Source organism: Coenobita brevimanus, chromosome 90 (assembly GCF_032717465.1).
Source record: "Coenobita brevimanus isolate Jiangsu-jjx chromosome 90, ASM3271746v2, whole genome shotgun sequence".
NCBI lineage: Eukaryota > Metazoa > Arthropoda > Malacostraca > Decapoda > Coenobitidae > Coenobita > Coenobita brevimanus.
This window is the reverse complement of record NC_137043.1, coordinates 36265095-36283643: the sequence shown is the minus strand read 5'-3', so window position 1 is coordinate 36283643 and position 18549 is coordinate 36265095. Positions and strand designations below refer to the sequence as shown.

At 40.8% G+C, this 18549-nt stretch overlaps 1 protein-coding gene across 1 annotated transcript in view; it reads left to right on the top strand.

Moving 5' to 3' along the window:
• The first annotated feature begins 1848 nt into the window (after positions 1–1848).
• Osbp (oxysterol binding protein) overlaps positions 1849–18549 on the top strand; it is a 206199-nt gene continuing 189498 nt past the window's right edge. The window contains exons 1-2 of the mRNA XM_080281715.1: positions 1849–2011; positions 6614–6819. Coding sequence (XP_080137841.1) covers positions 1893–2011; positions 6614–6819 — 325 coding nt within the window. The 5' untranslated portion in view covers positions 1849–1892. The remainder of the gene's footprint in view (positions 2012–6613; positions 6820–18549) is intronic.

Here is an 18549-nt window from a genome sequence, read left to right as displayed (position 1 = left end):
CCACACAGGAGTGTTACCATATAAAAATTTCTCGCCTGCTAGGATATAGCAGGAAATAAGCCCGCCCACCCCTCCAAAAAAAGCCATACCCACCACTAAATATCCCACCAAATCTTAATCTTAGCATAAACAATAATTAAGAAGGGATGTTTTAAACATTTACCATCTGGGGGGCAAATGTGATGCTAAATTATAAAGCAAAAAACATGAAGCTCACACCATTCATTCTTTGAAAAATGTATATTTACATGACAGTATAACACGCCACTCCACATAATACTATGATTGGTCTGTTGATGGAATCAAGTCTGGATGTGGGATATTCATTAAGAATTATGAATCTTCCACACAGTACATGGACACCGTAATATTAAAAAGAGTACCTGGCTTTCTTCTACAAGGGCAGAACTATATTCGATAGTAGAGAGAGCTGATTATATAGTTATTTTATCTAAGGATGTTCATTTCTTTGATGACAGGGAGCACTGTATGAATATCCCACAAATTGTGGTATAGTCAATAGATATCTATCAACCATCCGGTGTAGCCTACTCAAAGCACCTCGTGGCTAGTACCTCTCAGACTTGCCTACACCCTGACTTGAAATATTTATTGTTGTAAAATTGTCCTTCCCTCTGTTCTACGCCACCTTAGGCCGAAATCATTTCCACTCTAGCTACACAATCTATATTCTAAGGAAATTCAAAAGCCATAAAAAAAAAAAAAAAGCAAACTCCCAAAATTTCATGATAAGTAAGATTTAAATTGGCCAAATTTAGCAACGAAACCCGATCTGGGAACACTGCCACAGCAACAATATTGACAAACTAGGGAAATATTGGTATCCTATATTGCAAAGAATTTCCCATATTTAATTACATTATCTTAACTGGTCATAATGATGTATATTACCTATAGATGTTGGTCAACTTACTGAATAGGATGTTTAGGAAATACAAGTAAATTGCCAGGTCCTAAACTCAAGACTTTACTTTTCCACAGCAGCTGCGGAGACGCCGATGGAATGTTCTTTTTTCCCAGTATACACAAAGGTGTTATATCTCAAACGGCTAACTGAAAAGCAAACCTGATTACTTGCATATTATGCAATTGTTTTACGGACTTATTTTGATTTCTCAGTGTTACATCATAATGGTAAGAATATCAGTCTAGATACCTATATACTGTGATAAAAAATTCTGTATCTCTACAGGTGATGAATAGCTCTACATGAGCTTCAGTTGTTTGAAGATTTGTATAGATATCTAAAGAATTAAACTACTCATATGCTAAAAAGAACATATATAAACAAGCTAGAAATTGATTTAAAAGAACCTCTGTGAAACAAATTACGAGGAAAAGCACGAACCAAGTAACAAAGGCCAACTTCTTGTACTGAAGAATGGGCAAAATGGAAGATTCATGACTTCAATTGTCAGGTTTCACGTAGGCTAAATTTTTTTGTTTAGTATACCGATTTCTGCCACGAATTCTTAGCAAAATTGAAATATTTTTCTCCTATAGACGAGACTTTCGCATTACATTTTTCGTTCATTATTTTTTCCTCTAACATGCTGGATGTTTTTTTCTTTTTTATTATGTTGAGTTGCTTCACTGTTATCGAAAAAAGAAATAAATTGCCCACCGCATCACGAGATCCGTTTTCTTTCATAATCCCAAAGAACCATTAATTACAAGTTATTTCTAGAATATATATTGCATGTTTTCCATGTAACTGGTAAAAAATCGAATACACTAAATGCTAAATAATAGGAACAAAGGATGAAGTAGGCCCGGGTGTGTGATGTAGAAAAGTTAGCTCACTGTTGACAAAGGTGCCATCTTGGCCGGACCAGATGATAGTGACAAGCCATTCTAGACCTTAAAACAAAATGTCTGAGAAACAAGCTGACCCTGATATGAAAGGTTGGCTGTATAAGTGGACCAACTACCTCAAGGGGTACCAGAAACGATGGTTTGTGCTGACCAATGGTCTCCTGTCCTACTACAGGTGAGAGGGGCACTGAATCAGACCCTTAAAATTTTCGTTCAAGTTCAGGGAAGTTTCTTGGTGATAAGGATGTTGTCAGTCTGTGATAACGCTATGAGGGTTGGCTGGTAAACAGAGACAGACATTCTTATGTCCACTCTGAAAAATACCAGCTTAATACCTATAGACGATGTAGGAAATAAATAGATTGGTGTGGATACTGAGCAGGTATATTCAACAACTGTCCCCCACAGCTGTTGTTATAACCTTGTTGATTCTAAGTTCTAAATACTCAGAAACGAGATTTATACTTAGGTTTAATAGCCATTTTAGTTAATAAAGTACTTAAAATGCTTTATGTACCTCCTGGACATCTGAATTAGCCATATTTTTATTTTTACCACAATCATTATTATTCAGCTGTGTAGTGGCCTTGTGTGTTTCAAGATTGCCAGGTAAACTCCACAAATCTCAGGTACCTTAACTATTTTATTTTTTTCCTGTCAAGTGTATTGTATTCAGTTTCGGAGTTGTCATCCGAGGTTTGAGTTAAGATATTTTAAAGGTGTTATGGGGTCAGATTTAATAAGGGTGAAAGCAGAAACTACATTTCACCATTTCAGGTGCTTCTTACCAGTATTTGAAGTGTCTAGAGTAAAAGCCTGTGTTGAATTGATATAGATTATCTAAATACAGTAGTTTTCATAGACTTTCATGAATAATCACTAACAACTACTTGTCGTGTGCAGTTCAATTAAGGGGTACATTATTAGGTGACTTAGCTTTCAGTCAGTTAAGCTTTGCATTTACTCTAACCTGACAAAGGTCTCTAATCCAATTAAGCTCGGTTGATGGCCAAGTGCATTAAGGTGGGGGGTTGATTTGTCTAGTACCCAGAGAGACCCATTCCTGCCACACAATTAAACCTTTGTGAAGTTCATGCAACTACAACCTAGTAGCTGTTTAAGTTGTGAGAGTGGCACAGTTTTGTCAGGTGAAATTAATATAGCTACAAGCCATTGAATGCCAGGAGTAAACATAATACCATACTGAGTGATTGTACAGCTAGACAGCAAATTTCAAAACTCTGAGAGAGACACATATTCAAAAGTGGATCAAGTTACCTGCCAGCAATAATAAGTACTGGTACAGAATATTTGAACCTTAGAAATGGAAGTTGTTTACTGATTTCTCTAACTTCTTGAGTGTTTTGTGTTTGTGTGTGGCTATGGTATCACTTTCATTGAGAGGGGGTGCTGATGTCCAAGCATACTTTATGTTAGGCTAATTAGTTTCAGTTAGGATTGGTATTTATCCCATTATTTACCTTGACTTTAACACCTGTTTGGTTTCTGTTGAGTTGTGACTGAAACTCCAAGCTTGCCATCTTTACCAAGAGTTTTATGTCTTAGGGAGGACAGGATGTGGACGTAGGTGAAAATCTAGCTACTAGCATGCTTTGTTATGAATCTGTTTAATAGATGAAAACTACAGTATGAAATCATGAAGAAATAAAAACTTATTTTCATCTTCGGAGGTTAACTGAAACATCCATCCATCCATCCATTGCCAGACGCCATGTATCCCAAACGGGGTGGTCAAGGGCTTAGAGTTAATTGTTTTACAGGGAGGGGCACTAATCCTCCACCAACCCCACTTGACACACAGTAGCAATTTTCCTGTACAGGCTATATGAACAGTTGTATGATATAACTATCAGTTGGAACACACTGAATTGGAATAGCCTTTTAATTGATAGTGGTGGTAATAAGTTTACCTATGCCCATGGTAGGACCACCTCTGGGCCAGTTTGTCCTTGCATGCCTCTATGACCCTCCATCAGCCCTCCACCTCATCCTTCTCTCTCACAAGAAATATATACTCTGCATACAGTACTTCTTCCATAGCACATAATCTTCCTCTTTAGCATCACTCAGTTTCATTTTCATAGGACTGTTTTTAGCATCCTATCTACATGTAGTCTCAGCTTTCTTCCACAAATCTTCAGAATAACATATGATTTGGTACAGTACATGATTCATTTATTTTATAGTTGGTTTTAAGAGTACAGTACGGTACTGAATAAACAATCTGGATGTTGGTTTCTTAGATTGTACTGTTCATCATTATTGTTGCCAATATCTAGTATGGTATTAAGTACAGTACACAGTAGTACTGTGGTATGATACTGTACCATAATGTAAAAAATAGTTTGAAACTGAAAGTATCACAATGGGGAGAACTTTGAAATTAAATCTGTAAAAACAGAAGTTGACAGTAATGTACTCTTTGTAAGAGAGCGACTATACTCCACGCCAAGCCAGGTTGCTTGTAGATTCCTACCTTAATGGCTACCTGTATTTGACTAAAATGATTTTCTTCCTGTTGATAAAATGGTGATTGTGTCACACAGTATGTTCATATTTTTATGTAAATTTCTCACTGACCTTCAATAAGTCTCTGATGGTGGCTGTTTGGTTGGCCAATGCATATAAATGCATGCTGTACATGTACTGGAAGCTGATGGATTTTTTGTTTTTTTTTCCTTACCAGTTTAGTAACTTTATTACTGACTACCAGAATTAAAAATACTTTTCTATACTGTACATGTGTTTTGAAAAAGATTAGGCCTAACCTTCCTTCATGAGCAGTTCTCTCTCTACTTGGGTACTGCAGTCTTCAGAAAATAATCTCAGTACTGTGGATTGAACAGCTGTGGGTATATATGCTGTACAATACAGCACTGCGTTAATCCCTTCCAGTGTCTTACATTTACGTCATAATCTCTTAACAATTTCTTAATCTATTATACTCCCTGTAGGTATAAGGAGGTACAGTAATAGTGTACCCGGTACTGTCCTGTACATCAGCAGTACTGGATAATGTTCAGAGGTTTTCCATTTCAATTGACACCATTTTGTATTTAGTATCTTCAGGGGTTTACGTTTGTTTGGAATTCTATCTTCTTCTGCTGCCAGCATATCTCCTGCGACAGATTTTTAGTATCTGGTGTTCTCATTTTTATTTTTGTGAAGCTTTCCACACTTCAGTCTTTATTTTCAGCGTTTGGTTGAGTTCAGTCACTCTTTTTCTTATTACAAAATTTATGTGCCAGGCAGTATTGAAGGTACCAATATTGTCCAGTTCTAAATCTTTCCTTGCAGCTTCATGAGGTCTGCATTTGAGGCTTTCATTTGTTCACTTTGCTATAGCATTGAAGCTTGTGGTTATGGCTGTGCTCTGCTTCTTCCTTTGTACTTTGTTGGATAATGGCTTATTGTCATGCTGGTACATTAATTCTCCTTTAATTTTTTTTTACTATAACTTGAATAGCTTGCACACTACAGTGTATTGATGGCAGTACCGTACCTACATAGATATTAGCTGTGTGCTGTTTGTTTAGTTCTTCATACCTCTGTTCATCCTTTTTTTTTTCTTTTTCTTTTTTTTCTCACATCTGCTTCAGTGCAGATATTGTAAATTGTGTATTTACACTGTGGTACATAACACTAATTATTCATGGTACTGCATTGTGTTCCTACATGTGACTCATACATTTCTCCCTCTTTTAACTTCATCCCTGTGCTTTCTTTCCTACTCCTTGGCATCAGTTATCAAATTCATTTGTTCTTTATGCATAAATGGGACAAAGACTAAGTGACTTGATTATTTTTTATGCATTGCATCTGCTCCTTTCTTATTCCACAGAAACACAGCCACTCCACTCAAAGCCTTTTGCATTCCTGTTAAACTTCTTTTCACTCCAGAACCATCCAGTCCAAGATATTCTTTATAAATTGAATGTAAGTCTTGTCTCCAGAAAAAAATTATTGTTGTCATATTAATGAAAGGGTTAAAGGAGATGGTTTCTTATTCTTTCACTGTGAGACATTCTTCATTCTCTTCCTCATCATTCTGACTTTCTTTCCCGTGTAAAGACAGGGTAAGATAGGATCCCGAAGCAAGGAAAGAGAAAGTACAGAAGTGGGAAAACTGTCAACACCATGCTTAGTGAAAGGGACCATGCAGTCGACTGCACATTCTTCAAGTCTTTGTAATCCTGGTTTCATATAACAGGCCCTACCATCTGCACATATTTGGTTTAATTGTATGTTGATAATCAAGGGAAAAAAAAAAAAAGACGTTCAGATATCCACAACCCAGGGAGTAGAAACTTATACTGTACTCTTCACATATCCGTAGCCTATTCCATCCAGGGGATCAGCTGACACAGCAAGACTAGTGTGATATAAACAGTATCTGTATTTTACAGTACTGTAATAGAGATTGCTTATAACCCTTTCACTGCGAGAGGTCTCACTGACAATAAAAATTTGGTTGTCATTTTGTTTTCACCTGAAGGAACAGGAGTATTCTCACATTATCATAAGAGTGTGGTTGTTTGGAATTTGATGAGCCTTAGTTGTGACATAGGAATCCAGAGTTACTCTTCAAACTGAGAGCCTCCTGTCTGACTACAGATGGCCGTTAAGTAGAAAAAGATTTGGGATCTGCTTTTAAATATAGCATCACATTAAAGGGACTAAGCTCTTCTAGTTGTAACCTGCTCCTCATTTAAGCCTCACCTTCATTATTACCTAATCTGTCCATCTCATTCACCAGGTCGCAGGCAGAGATGCTTCACACATGCCGAGGCACGATAAGTCTCCATGGTGCCGTTATACACACAGAAGACTCCTGCAACTTTGTCATCAGCAATGGAGGAACACAAACCTTCCACCTTAAAGCATCGTCCGAGGTGGAGCGGCAGAAATGGGTCACTGCTTTAGAATTAGCAAAGGCCAAGGCGATTCGTCAGCTGGAGAGCGGTAAGTCAAAGATTTATTTTTTAAGTAGATTGTTTTGTAAACATTTCTCTTCTTTTTGTTCTGGGTCTTTGATTCCCCTCTCTCTCTCTCTCTCTCTCTCTCTCTCTCTCCCCTAGGGTCTTCCTTTTTTCTGTAGTTTGTTTTTTATTTTTGAAGAATAGAAAGAAGAATATGCTAGGAACCTGCAAAATTATCCTTTCCAAGAAAAGCTGAATAAAAGAAAGCCAAAATCCCACACAGTTTATTTTGAGATGCCTGAACACATGGCATTTATAAGTATGAGGCTGGAGGTCATAGTAAGGAAGATCATTTTATTGTTGCCAGTTCTGTACTTGAAAGACTGAGAATACTGTATGGGTCAGTTCATTCATTAGAGAGTTGGGCTTGGAATGAAAATGTGTAGTTAGACAGGTGCTGTGTCCTCGATGAGGGGGGAGAGATATGGACAGGGAGTTCAGGAGAGCCAGTGGCCAGTGTAATACAGTTGAAGAGAGAGAAAAAGATGCTCTACAAGATTGTGTCAGAGGAAGTGGCTGTCCAACACTGTGCCAGAGAGAGAAGGAGAGAGAGAGAGAGAGAAGTGGACTGGAATCTGTGAAATAAAAATTGAGTTGATAATGAAAAGCCTCTGACTCCACCCCATACTTGTTCAAGTGTAATTTCATATGATTTAGTGACTAATTTTGCTGAATCATCCCAGGATTCATTTTAAACTACTGTTTTGTATTTTGTGATGGTTTACTATGTTTGTCTGTCAGTTTTCAGATGCTTTAATCTCACAAGAGGTGGCCTTAGACAAATCACGTCTACATCGCCCTGTTCTTTGCCATTTGGCTATCCTCCTTCCAACTCACCCTCTCTTATGTATCTTCCCAGTCCATCCCTCCAGATCATCCTTGTTCTCCCCCTCCACCTCGCACACATACACCCTTCTAGTCAGTGTCTCATTCTGTCCACTTCCCCTGGCATCCGCAAATAACCAAAATTAACAAAGTAAAAACTGCGTGAAACAAAAACAAGGGAATTTCTCAACTTTGACATATTAATGCCCTCACTCAGAGGATATCTTATTCTAGCTTATTCTTGTAATTTCATGGCAAGTTTATTCAACTTAGGAAAGATTTTCTGGACTGATGGAGTTAATGTAGGCCATATGTCAACCCTCCAGATTGAAAAGTCTCCCCAGAGCTGAATTAAATTGACTGGAGATAGAAAGAATAAATTTTTAAAATGTCATCAGATTGAAGGGGTTCATTGATAATTGGCCCCATCCCCAGATTTAAGATTAATATTTAAAGGACCGAAAATGCATATGGTCTTGGGCCACCCTAAGACCTTTGGCTGGACAATGTTTCACCATATGTGGTCTTGATGCCGGTTTCTGTTTCGCTTGATGTGTTAAGATTTGCATGTTTTGCACTTGATTGTCCACCTCCGTTTTTTCCCCTTGCGTCACTTCCAGCATTTCTCTCACGTTGCTGATTATCATAACTTATCTTGCTGAAGAGTCACAGTGTCATGAACATTGATCAGAACAGAGAAATCCACACTGGCAGACGAAATAATATTTCCAGACAGTTTCCGCAACTCCTGTCACCCTCTTCATTGGAAATACTGTACAAGCCAAAATTGGTATGTCATATGACACACATGCTGCAGAAATACATGTTGGCTACACCTCACATTTCCCTGATAATTCCAGACCTGATTCTACTTTATGCTCCTTCGACATTGTCCACTGCCCGAGAGGGATTACAACAGCTGGAAGGGACCTAGCCACAAATTCTGTTATTACTGGGTCTATTTCATACAAGCTTTCGCTACGGTTAAAATTGTTATACTGTGTCTATCTAAATCCAGTACAAGGATTCCCCGATAAACAAAAGGGTTAGGTACCTTTAAAATCTTTCATATATCGATTTTTCGTATATTGAAGCATTTTTCCCCATAGGAAATTTAAGAAAAAGTGGAGATGCATTCCAGGAGCCCCCCAAAAACTGTCAACTAACTACTCTGTACTGTACTGTACTAGGCTGCTGCTTTGTGTGCATGTAGCCTGGCAAGCAACAGGTGAGCTTGAAAAAGAGGTTGCCATCTTCTTGTAAAGCTCTTTCATCTTTGTAAGTGTGCCAACAGTGGACACAGGTAAGCACATGGCACACCCAATCTCACTCACGCCCTGGCCTTCCTTGTGCCTCTTGATAATTTTGAGCATGCGCTCCAGCGTCAGGATCCGGTGTTGCTTCTTCTTGAGAGGCTCCACAGAAGATGATGATGAAAGTGAAGGACACTTGGGTGGCATGATGCATGATGCAAAAGTGAAAGCTTCTTGGAGTACAGAAGGCATGCAGTACACAGCCGGGGAGCGGGAACAGACTGGGATGAAGCGGAGGTAGTTGCTTGCTTCGCCATACACGATAGTGGCGCTGCGGTCAGTTGCGCGCCAAATTCGAAATATTTTCTTGTAGCACTTTTTGTACCATTGAAGCATATGCCTTTCGTATATGGGAATTCGTCCTGTATTTTTCACTTTCGTACCTTTGAATTTTTGTATATTGGGGCTTCATATATTGGGGACTCCCTGTACTTGTAATATATTACTACTCTGTATGACTGTGTTTTTTTAAATTGCTGCATTTGTACACTACAGTGTAGCATTTTGCTGGAATTCCAGTTGATTACATGGTTTTTTCAGAGGAGTAAGCATATACACATACTGCATTATTTGTGTTGTCTGTTTTACTTGAGTATTTACGTTCCTTAATACGAATATCAAGATCTCTTCCTGTTTCACCAATATAAACGAAATAATCTTTACATATAAGTTTGTGTGAGTTTCTGTGTTCTTTCTCTTGTTTCATTGAGCAGCGAACATACTGTAGTGTCTTGAAATATAAACTGAAAAAGGCGTTAGGTTTTGAGAATTTGAAGACACTTCCCCCCCCCCCTATCGCCGTGACCACAAATTTTCCTAACTTGCTTTTCATTTGAACGCTGGTTGAATCTTATGAGTGGCAGAGAAAACTTTGAGATTTTTATTTTCTTAAAAGCAGGTTTCACTTCTGCATTGTAGGATCCACCAATTTGTCATAAACACCACTCCTGATACCATTACAGTAAGTCAGTTATGAAAGAATTAGCACTGGTGTATCATCATCATCGTCATCGTCTAATCATAGCAAATGTAATCGAATTAGTGCTCATATGGTAATGCATGAAGGTGTGTGGTGCCATTGGAGAACTATTGGATCACTTGGAGTGGATTTTGTACCATGTGCCCTTGGTCTGGTGCTTGAATAAAAGCCTGAATACAGATAAACAGATGGAAAGGCTGACAGGCAGACACAGGTAGACAGGCAGAGAGAGTGATTGTTATCGGTAGTTACAGTATCTCTTTTGCTGGTGTACATTGCTGAAAATTGGTTCAAGTTAATGCAGTCAGTGTTTCTGATAGGGATTGGATGTAAGATATGACTGAACGTTAATTGACACAAGATAAGGCTGCTGAAATAAGATTTCTTAACCATTCATCAGGTGAATTCATGCACTGGATGACTTTATTTTGAGACTTAAAAAAAAGAATGTGGAAAAATATTTTAATTAGGTGGGTTGGGTAGAAGGAAAGGACAGGTCTAGGAAGGAGTTGAAAAGAGGTAGAGTTTACATTTAGATTTAGATATCTTTATTGTGATAAATAACTGTGTACATAGCAGTATGTGGGCACATTATATCAAAAGGATGATGATAATTTGGTAGCCATCTGCCCAAGCATTTCTTATCACACATGGGATACTTATACATAATTCTCATTGGATATTCTTCAAAAATTAAGATGAAGAATAAACATACATATAAATGCAATACACTACACATGAAGTTGTACTCTTTGGTTATCTGCCAGTCAATATGAAGTTATTGAAAGAGGTAGGTTAGGCTTGGGGGGGGGGGAGTTAACCAGATATAGAGGTAGGCTAATCAGGGAACAGGTGTCATAAAGAAGTATTAAAATGCCAGGTCTCTAAATATTAGTTTTTATTTATTAGGTGATTTTTAATTTTTTTGTGGTCATCTTAACATGCAAGGTATATGAGAGCAATTTGTGCTGACATTGTTCCTTCTCCTCTTCCTCCTCCTAATATAATAAGTGAAAGAAAAGGAAGGGAACAAATTAAAAAAAATACTTTGAGGGAAGTGAATGACTGATAGCATTAATTAAGGAAACGGAGGGAGAACTGAAGACTGTAGGAATAAATGTAAGAAGAGATGAAAGAAAAAGAAAAAACAATGATAAACAGAATATGAAAGGATAATGAATTATGGATGGATGAAAGCAGTTAGAGGAAGAAACAAAGAATAGTATGGAGTGTAAATAGTAATAGTAAGTAAGTGGAGAGGCAATATCAGGGGAAGACAGAAGAAAGTAACGAAAGTGTAATAAATAAGATGAGGGAAAGTGGAGAAGGGGCCAGAAGGAAGGAAGAAGTGAGAGAAAGGAGGAAAAAGTGAAAGAAAGAAGAGAGGGAAAAGGGAAGGAAGGAGGAAGTGAGAGAAAAGAGGAAGGAGTGAATAGGGAAAAGGGAAGGAAGGAATGAAAGAATGAAGGAGAGGGAAAAGGGAAAGAAGGAGTGAAAGAGGATAGGAAGGAGAGAGGGAAAAGAGGAAGTAAGGAAGGAAATAGGAAAAGGAGAAGGGGAAAAAAAGTAATAATTATTAGGGGACTAATTAAAAAAAGATGAAGTAAAACAAAAAAGGAGAAAGGAATTTAAGAATAAGAAAGCTGGCACTATATACGACAGGTGACAGAGAGAGAGAGAGAGAAGGTGTAGGGGGGTAAGGGTGTTGACCTGTCACTTTCCTACATGGCTTCCCGCCCGTTCTTCACCCCCTCATAATATCTGCAACATGATTAACCCATCCTTCCCCCCAATCATGACGTCTGTGTCTTCTCTCTTCCATCTTCCCTCTTCTTGTCCCTCCCTCCTGCCGTCTCTCCTTCCTCCTCTCATCTCTCCTTGCTCCTCTCCTCTCGTCCCTCCTTCTCGTTTCCCTCCTTGTCTCCTCTCTCCTACCCCACCTCTTCTCTCTCTTACCCAGTCCCACTCTTCCTTCCCCCTCCTCCTCCCTACCCAACTTCACCCTCGGTTGTCTCTATCCCAACCTCACCTCCCCTCTCCCCCATCTCACTCCTTCCTTCATCTTCCTCTACCTTACCACACCTATGTAGAACATAACGATATTTACTAGCCCGCTTCAAATACTGACTAAAAAACAATTCGTGTACAAGGTAACCTAGCTGATTATATTAATATGCTCGGGAAGATGACCACCATTTTCCTTTTGAGATAATGTACTCAGATATTTTTTATTGTACTGTACACATCTCAATAAATGTATTAAATTTACCGTACCCCACCCCTCCTCCCCTTCCTCTGCTCAATACTCAGCTTTTCCTCCTTCCCTGCCTTACCCATCCCTCTTCCCTTATCTGGTAGAATAGTTTTGTTAGTTACAGCCTTCCCTATACCAAACAGCCACGAGAGGACCAACAGGTCTGTCGCAGTTTGCTATCCTTTGTACTGCTTTGCACCTTTGTACTCTTGTTGCTCTACCTCCCTCCTCCATCTTCATTTCGTTTGCCCCCCCCCTCCTCTTTTCTTCCTCTTCTTGTTCATATTCCCTCTGTTTATCTCATTCTTTCCCCTTCCTTAGCTGTCTCTTTCCTTTTGCTTATGCTCTTCCTCCAACATTTACTTCATCTTCCTTCCTAACCCACTTTCATCCTTCCTTTGCCTCCCACCTCGCCAAAGTGGATTCCTTCTTGCCCCCTCTTATCCATTTCCCCTTCTTTTGCTTTTCTCTTCCTCTCCCTTTTCCCTATCTCCATTCCCCACTTTTTTTTTTTCCCTCAGTTCTCTCAGCTTTGTTTCCTCCTTTCTCTTTTTCCCTATTTTCCCTGTTCTCTGTCCATCTCCTTTCCCTCCTTTCTTCTCCCTGTTTGTTCTCTCCCATCCTCTTTTCTCCTACTACAGTAACTTATGGTTTCTCCCCCTGTATTCTCCCCTCCCCCTTTCCATCTTATCCCCAAACCAATCTTCTTACCATTGTACTTAGTTCCCTCTTACTTGCTTTTGTCGTCCCGCCTACCTCCTCTCCCTTCCCTTCACTTTTCCTCTCCTCCCCTCCCCTCCTCTCCCCCTCCCCTCCCCTCGCTTCGCTTCCCTTCCCTTCCCTTCCCTTCCCTTCCCTTCCCTTCCCTTCCCTTCCCTTCCCTTCATAATTATTTCTTTTTCCTCCCCTCTAATCCTCTTACTTTTCTGCTTAACGCCCCTCCCTCTTGCTTTTGTCATCCCGCCTACAGTCCTTCCCTTTGCTTCCTTTCCTTTCCTTCTTTTCACTACCTGGCCTTCCCTTCCCTTCCCTTCTCTTCCCCTCTCTTCCCTTCCCTTCCCTTCCCCTCCCCTCCCCTCCCTTCTCTTCCGTTTCATTTATCACGTGTAATTCATTTTGTTCATATAGGCTAAATATCATTCTTTTTCCATCCCTTCCGTTCCTTCCCTTCCCTTCTTTTCCCTTCCCTTCGTTTCCCTTCCCTTCCCTTCCTTTCCAATTCCTTCCCTTTCCTTCCCTTCCCTTCCCCTCACTTCCCTCCCCCATAGCGTCGCCTTCCCCACTGTATTTCACGTTTTGGCACAGGTCTCATGCTTCTCTCCTCCCTTCCTCTCCTCTCCCCTCAGTTGCTCGTCAATCCTTTCCCCCTCCTTTTCACTGTCCTCCCCTCACCCTCTCCTCTTCTCTCATCTTCTCCTCTCCAATCCCTTCCCTTCCCTCTCACTCATTCCCATCACTTCACTTCCCCTTTCTACACTCCACTTTCCTCACTTTGCTTTCCCTCCCACCTCCACCTTTCCTCACTGTCCCGTGGCTCTCAGTGTTTTACCCTCGCTTCCCTTTCCTTCTTCTCCCCTTCCCTCTCCCCTCTCTTCCAGATCTCCCCCTCTCCCCTCCCTCCTCCTTTCCTCTACTCTTGACTCTCCTCACTCCTTCCCTTCTCATTCTCTTCCTTTCTCCCCTCCCCTCCCTTCCCTTCCCTTCCCCTCTTCTTTATTTTCCCCTCTTTATTTCACCTCTTCATTTTCAGTAAAACATCGTTGTCATAACTTTGAAGATCTTGACCCCACCACTCCCACACTCAACACGCCCCTTTAAGTCCACTTGCCCTTCCCGAGAGAGAGAGAGAGAGAGAGAGAGAGAGAGAGAGGTCCAGAAAATATGGAAAGGACAGCGGTGTAGTGTTCCATGTCATTTGCCCCATAGACAAATACATTTTGTTTATATGTGGGCGAGGTTCGAATAGGAAGGTCAGAGATCAGGGTCACTGCAGTGGAGAGAAATTTATGACCAGCAGGCGGTTGGCCCACGTCACGGGATATTCAAGTACAGGTCCTACTTATGTCATCACAATTTTATTCAAACAGGGAGACATTTTTGCAGTGAAGTGATTAGAAAAAGTATCCATTAACCCCTCCTGTTCATTGACACCTTTTTAAATGAGCAGTTATTCTGTTGTACTTTTTTTTTTTTTTTAGACAAAGGGCATCTATCTGTCTATTGCCAGGCGCCTTAATCCCTTAAGGGGTGGCCACAAACAAATCGCCTCCATGTCGCCCTGTCCGCCTCCATTTGATTTCAGGGGACGCCTCTAGTAATGGCCAGAGTAATGTCATTTCATGGTATCGATCTTGGAGTCTATGTAAATCAGGCACTAGATATCACTTTTATCCCCAGGTAGCCGGAAATACAGGTAACGACTCCCAGTGGTCACATCACCTCACCTCCATCGACTCAGTACTGTGATTTATTGATTTATTTATTTATTGTTTTAGTGGGATGTACATGCTCACGGCCTTTCACTTACGAGCTTATAGTCGTAAAGTTAATAGATTCATACTTTGGGGTCCCGTCCCAATAATGAATAAAATAAAAATGCTGCAGGTACTGGGGAATCAGGGAACTTTGTAAAACTTGGGATAAATATTGGTACCTAAAGCAATGTGTGTGTGTGTGTGTGTGTGTGTGTGTGTGTGTGTGTGAGAGAGAGAGAGAGAGAGAGAGAGGTAAATAAGTACCGGTAAAGTATTTGTGAAGTCTCGCCACCACATCAGTCCACAAACATTCAGATACATTCGTTTTTGCCCGCCCAGTGATAAAATATGGTTCGCGATGAATTAAACTTTGTTCTGGGGGACGATTTATCACCTAGAAAAAAACTGTGACGTGTTTTTTTCGTAACTTTTGCGCCAAGTGGACTGCACACGACTCTGATGCGCGCCTGATACGCTTTATTTATTTATTTATTTGTTTTTGTTAATTTTACCCCAGTCTTGTTGTAGGTGAAAGTAAGGATGGTGATGGTGGTGGTCATGGTCATGGTCGTTGCGGGATGATGATGATGATGAATCTGGAATCCAGGCGTAGTTCGGTGCATTTAAAGAATACAAACACACACACACACACACACACACACACACACACACACACACACACACACACACACACACACACACACACACACACACACACACACACATTCCTACCCCACAGTTTCAGAGCATGTCATTTATCTTTTTTAGCCCTCCCTTTTATATTATTCATTTTTATTGGGATAGTTATTGATAGCTTTACATCCAGGAGGCCATTGTTAGCCTCTTCAGTGCGAGAGGTCTTCCCTACTCTGAGTTAAATCGTTCGTTTCGTTTGGCTTATTAAGGCTTCAGCATGCTTGCGTGGGTCGGCCCTGGTCACCTAATGGCTGCTTTCCATGCCGCTCGATCCCTGGCAGCCTTCCTATTCTGTCTCTTATCCCTGAGGTCACACAGTATGACCTCGTCCCAGGTCATAGTTCGGCCTGCCTCTCGCAGCCCAACCACAAACATACACACCATTCAATATCTGCACCCAGTTGTCATCCCCCTTCCTAGTTCCTCCATCTTACTGTGGGAAATTAAAGCAGCCAGTCAGGGTTTGTAATGAGTTAATCAAGGGGAATGAGGTCAGTTAAAGCCAGCACGTGTATGAAAAGTTGTCTGCGTTCTGTGTGCCGACCGATTAAAGAAGAAAAAAAAAGAAAAAGAGGAGAAAGTCTGTTGTGTTATTATAGTACAAATTGTCCTTCAGAACTGTTTTTTGTGATATGGGACAGCTGTTGGCATTGTATTTTGAGATGTATTGGGGATATATGGGAGGATGCACTCACGCACGCACACACGCAAGCAGGGGAACGGTGACGCTGAAAACATTTAAGATATCGATGAATTCCTCTGAGACGCTGCGAGATTCCTTTGAGATGCTGCGAGATTCCTTTGAGATGCGGCGAGATTCCGTTGAGATGCTGCGAGATTCCTTTGAGATGCTGCAAGATTCCTTTGAGATGCTGCGAGATTCCTTTGAGATGCTGTGAGATTCCGTTGAGATGCTGCAAGATTCCTTTGAGTTTTGCAAGATTCCTTTTAGATGCAGTGAGATTCCTTTGCGGTGCTGCAAGATTCCTTTGAGATGCTGCAAGATTCCTTTGAGTTTTGCAAGATTCCTGGTAGATGCAGTGAGATTCCTTTGCGGTGCTGCAAGATTCCTTTGAGATGTTGCGAGATTCCTTTGAGATGATGCAAGATTCCTTTGAGATGCTGCGAGATGCCTTCGAGATCGCGAGAGCTCCACTGGAAACTCACGTGGGGGTATCTTGTGTGTCGCGGGGATGGCTCAGTCGGCTGGTGTGGGCGTGGTTGTGGCAGCAGGAATAGGAAATGAATAAATGATGCAGGGTAGATGCTGATAAAACTGAGACGCCCTCTTATTATCCAAAAAATGCCGATCCATAACAAGAGATGAACATAAGAACACTGCTAGTCACGAGGAGATGTACTGTAGAAAGGATGTAGAGCCGTAGCATTGTCTTATCCATTTAGCTACGGGAAATAGGCAGCATAAGCACGAAAATCTCCCATAACACTGAAGGTAAATGAACTCTGACGACAGTGTTAGGATTTTTTTTTTGCCGACTTCCCGAAATACCCACTGCTCTATACTGCAGAAATTGCGAAAGGTCACGGTAAAGGTCAAGGACAATTAGGTTAGGAGTTGAGTATTTGAGTGCATGATAAGGTTGGCTATAAATAGACAGTACGAGTATAGTGGAGTAGGGGGGGAGAGGGAGAGGGAGACGGAGGGTGAGATGGAAAGGTGGAGTAAAGAGGTTTATGAGAGAGGGAGGGTGTACGATGGGGTGCAGGGCAACATGGAGGCGTTTGGCTATAGATAGGTAGATAGATGGATAGATAGCTAGAATGGATGGATGGATGGTAGTGTGGAATGTTGGTATGTGTAGCGGTGTAATACTTGAGAGCAGTGTTGGAGTGTGTGTGCCAGTGTAGTAGATGAAGGTTATTTATTCTTCAGAGAGAGAGAGAGAGAGAGAGAGAGCATAGTGTAGGAAGGTGGCAGTGTTATACTTGTTTGTTCTGTAGATAAGAAACGTGTAGAGTAACAGTGTGGATGAGAGAGAGAGTTTGAGCCCTTTACTACAGTGGCGTAAGAGAAGAATTTAGGCTTATATGCCACCTACTTTATGACCCTGTAACATAGTATACCAAAGCCTAGTGTAGGAGTGTGCGGCAGTGTGATGATAAAGTGTGAAAAGCATAATAAATCGCCAAGGAAAAGGTGTAAAGAAGCTTCCTGTGCCACCTAGAATACACACACGGTATACTAGAGTGTAGGAGAGTGAGGTAGCGTGATATTTGAAGGTTGCATGATGGTTTAGTGCAGCCTTGGTCTTTCCAGTCATGCTTCTGTTGTACCTCTTCCCCTTCCATGAGGGTTACGTTTGTCTGGTGTAAAGTTTGTGTTTGTTTGAATTATTATTGGCGTTTTTATGCATAATTTCCTTGTTACGTCGTTGTTATTACTTTATTATTATTATTATTATTATTGTTACTAATTCAGCAGTAACACTACTACTACTACTACTACTAATACTCCAGTAGTAGTGGTAGTAGTATTAGTATATACTTTGCTGTCTTATGATTAGTATAGTAATGTTTGACTGATCCACGGTAATGAATGTCGACAAAAGGTTAAACGGAACTAAGGATTAAGATGACATTTATTTATTTATTTTCTTCGCAACTGAGGCTTTCGTCCTGCTGTCCTTCATTCAGACCAGGTTGAGTTTGCTGCCGTGTTTATTTTTAGGGCCAATCCCGGCGAAGTTTGGTATTTAAGACCTTATCGGCTATTGATTGGTTAATTGTGTCCCGAATTGCGAGAGAGAGAGAGAATGTGTGTGTATATGCTTGCGTGCGCCAGTGTGTGGTGTTTGCCTGTGCATGAAGTGTATGTGTAAACTGTGTGTGTGTGTGTGTGTGTGTGTGTGTGGTGTGTGTGTGTGTGTGTGTGTTATTGTACGAGTATTGGGCTTTTACGACCGTGTGTGAGTGTGTGTGTTTGTGTGTGTAATTCACCGGGTCGGTGAGGATCACTTGATGGTCGTGATCGTCAGCTTTTTACCCTCCCGGAAGGGAGCTGAGAGCTCATATAGTCCGATCTAAGGGCAAGGATGTGACCTTCACACACACACACACACACACACACACCCGTCCCCTTTGCTCCAGGGGGACAGTAACCACCCACTTCATCAGTGAAACTTTTCGCAACCTGAACGTGGCGCGAACTCCC